This window comes from Sardina pilchardus, chromosome 7 (genome assembly GCF_963854185.1).
Source record: "Sardina pilchardus chromosome 7, fSarPil1.1, whole genome shotgun sequence".
NCBI lineage: Eukaryota > Metazoa > Chordata > Actinopteri > Clupeiformes > Clupeidae > Sardina > Sardina pilchardus.
Genome location: NC_085000.1, coordinates 3898204 through 3900703, shown reverse-complemented (window position 1 = coordinate 3900703; position 2500 = coordinate 3898204). Strand labels below are relative to the sequence as shown.

Below are 2500 nucleotides of genomic sequence, written 5' to 3'. Positions count from 1 at the left end.
ACACACATATATATATATATACACACGCGAACAGACATATATATACACACACTCATACTCACACATACTCACACACATATACACATCACACACACAGACAAACACAAACACACACACACACACACGCACAAAGTTGGCTGCTATCTTCAGACGATCATCGGGGCGGTTGGGCAGTTGTTCTCTAATTCATGAATCACGCCTGGGAGACACAACAATAAAGCAAGAACTGGTGATTGATTAGCGAAGATGCCCTGGAACAAAGACAACTTCAACGGTGTGTGTGTGTGTGTGTGTGTGTGTGTATAGTCTCAGTGAAAAATCTGTTTGTGTGTTGGATCAGTGTGTGTAGATGAGAGATGCGTACTAATCTATGGTTGTATCTTTGAGGGAGAGAGAGAGAGAGAGAGCAAGAAAGCAAGAAAGATTGTGTGTGTGTGTGTGTGTGTGTTAGTGTACTGTATGTGTGTGTCTGTGTGTGTGTGTGTGTGTGTGTCCGTGTGTGTGTGTGTCCGTGTGTGTGTGTGTGTGTGTGAAGTGCATGCATGTGTGTTATCAGCAGCTGAGAGAATGGAGGCAGAAGGGAGTTTATATCAGGCTCTCTGGTGGAGTTTCCTGTCGGACAGGAAGCAGGCTTCCTCTGTTTTCCCCTGCCCTCCTGCCGGGCTCCTGAGCTCAGGCCAGTCCAGCCCACTGCAGCCACTGCGCCTGGGCCACCAGCCATGGACTATGACAAACCCAGAAAGGTAAGAGTCGCGCTTGGACCTATCAACAAAAAGCGACACACTCTAAATAACAGCAGAAGAGAATTGGGGCGTGCGACTAAGGGTGTGTGTTTGTGTGTTTGGGATTGTTGTGCCTTCATGTGTGCGTCTGCGTATGGTCATATCCTCCAACAGGTCATTGTATATCTGTATGTTGAGTTGTCTGTCTATGTCTGATGTCTACAGTATGTCTATGTGTTTATCAGTGTCCACACATTTGCATATAGTCTCTTGTGTGTTTAATATATGGCTGATTTGCTGGTTGTGTGGGTCAAAATGGAGTTTCTTGGTGCCACCCGGTGAAGAGTTATTTGTGCCAGGGAGATGGCGTGAATGAATCTCTGGTTTACAAGCAGGCCTTTTATGGACACTGTTGTTAGCGGCCAAGGTGTTTCCTCTGCGCCTTCCTTGGCTCTGCCTCCAAGTTGTGAAATACTGCGCACATCAATTTGAAAGCAGAATGCCACATCAGGCAGGCAAGACCTAGATTTTTTGTCACATCTCTCTCTCTCTCTCTCTCTCTCTCTCTCTCTCTCTCTCTCTCTCTCTCTCTCTCTCTCTCTATCCTTTCCCCCCCTCCGAGTCTGTTCCTTCCTCCTCGAAGATGTTTTTATTTTGCTGATATCACAGTCGACGGTTGCCTGCTCTGTGATCCAAATGGAGGCTGACCCACATAACTCCTCTCATCCAGCAGCCGTCGCAGCAGGCGAGGCACTTGCATGCATCTCTCCCCCTGCCTTCCATTAGCAACAGCTAATTAATAGAGATGGTGTCGCTCATCACCGGAGTTCCATCCACGCAACGTTGCCCCTTAGTCTGAGACGACTCTCTTCTACGAAACGGGAAAATGGGGGTTATTTGAAAGGGAAATTGCCTCCTATTTACGCTAGCGTCTTCTCCAAAGCGCTGGGGTTCAGAGTGAGTGTGTTTGTGTGCGAAAGCGTAAATGCATCTGACTGATGGATGGGAGAGGCAGTGAAAATGCACAGCTGCCGTGGCCTGGGCTGTTTGCCTAGCCTGCCCAGTGAGTGGTAATGTCACTGTGCTGGTTTCGAGGCAAAATGTATCAGTTATCAGATACAAGGACGAACACACACATACACACATACACACACGCACACACACACACACACACACACACACACACACACACACACACACACACACACACACACACACACATAAAACTCCCTCTCACTCACATTCAAGCCCACACACACACATACAGACAGACACACACAAACAATTCACTCCCTCCCATTATCATGCAGACAAGAACAAGAAATACTCAAGCCAAGCACACACACACACACACACACACACACACACACACACACACACACACACAAGCGTACCAAGCGAGATGTCAGGAGAAGCAATGATTGATCCAGTGCATTAAGCCTGTGTGGTGGGCTGTGTAAGCCAGCGGGCCTGTAATGGAGCGTGTGGAGTATCATCTGTCTCACTCTGCAGGGGACGTCACTCACGTCACTCAGCCGTCACAGCAGCCGCTCCTCAGGGGTGACAGTTGCCCTAGTCCTGCCTCTCTCCTGCCCACTCTCTTCAGCCACACCCTGGATTATGGACCAGCCCATGCACACACACACACACACACACACACACATATTATATTTACATATACTGTACACGCACACACAAACACGCACACAGAAACACTCACACTCAAACACACGCACACACGCACGCGCACACACACACACACACACACACACACACAC

The 2500-nt window shown here is 48.6% G+C and overlaps 1 protein-coding gene across 1 annotated transcript in view; it reads left to right on the top strand.

Moving 5' to 3' along the window:
* The first annotated feature begins 698 nt into the window (after window positions 1–698).
* ccm2l (CCM2 like scaffold protein) overlaps window positions 699–2500 on the top strand; it is a 15455-nt gene continuing 13653 nt past the window's right edge. The window contains exon 1 of the mRNA XM_062540167.1: window positions 699–743. Within this exon, the coding sequence (XP_062396151.1) occupies window positions 720–743 (24 nt within the window). The 5' untranslated portion in view covers window positions 699–719. The remainder of the gene's footprint in view (window positions 744–2500) is intronic.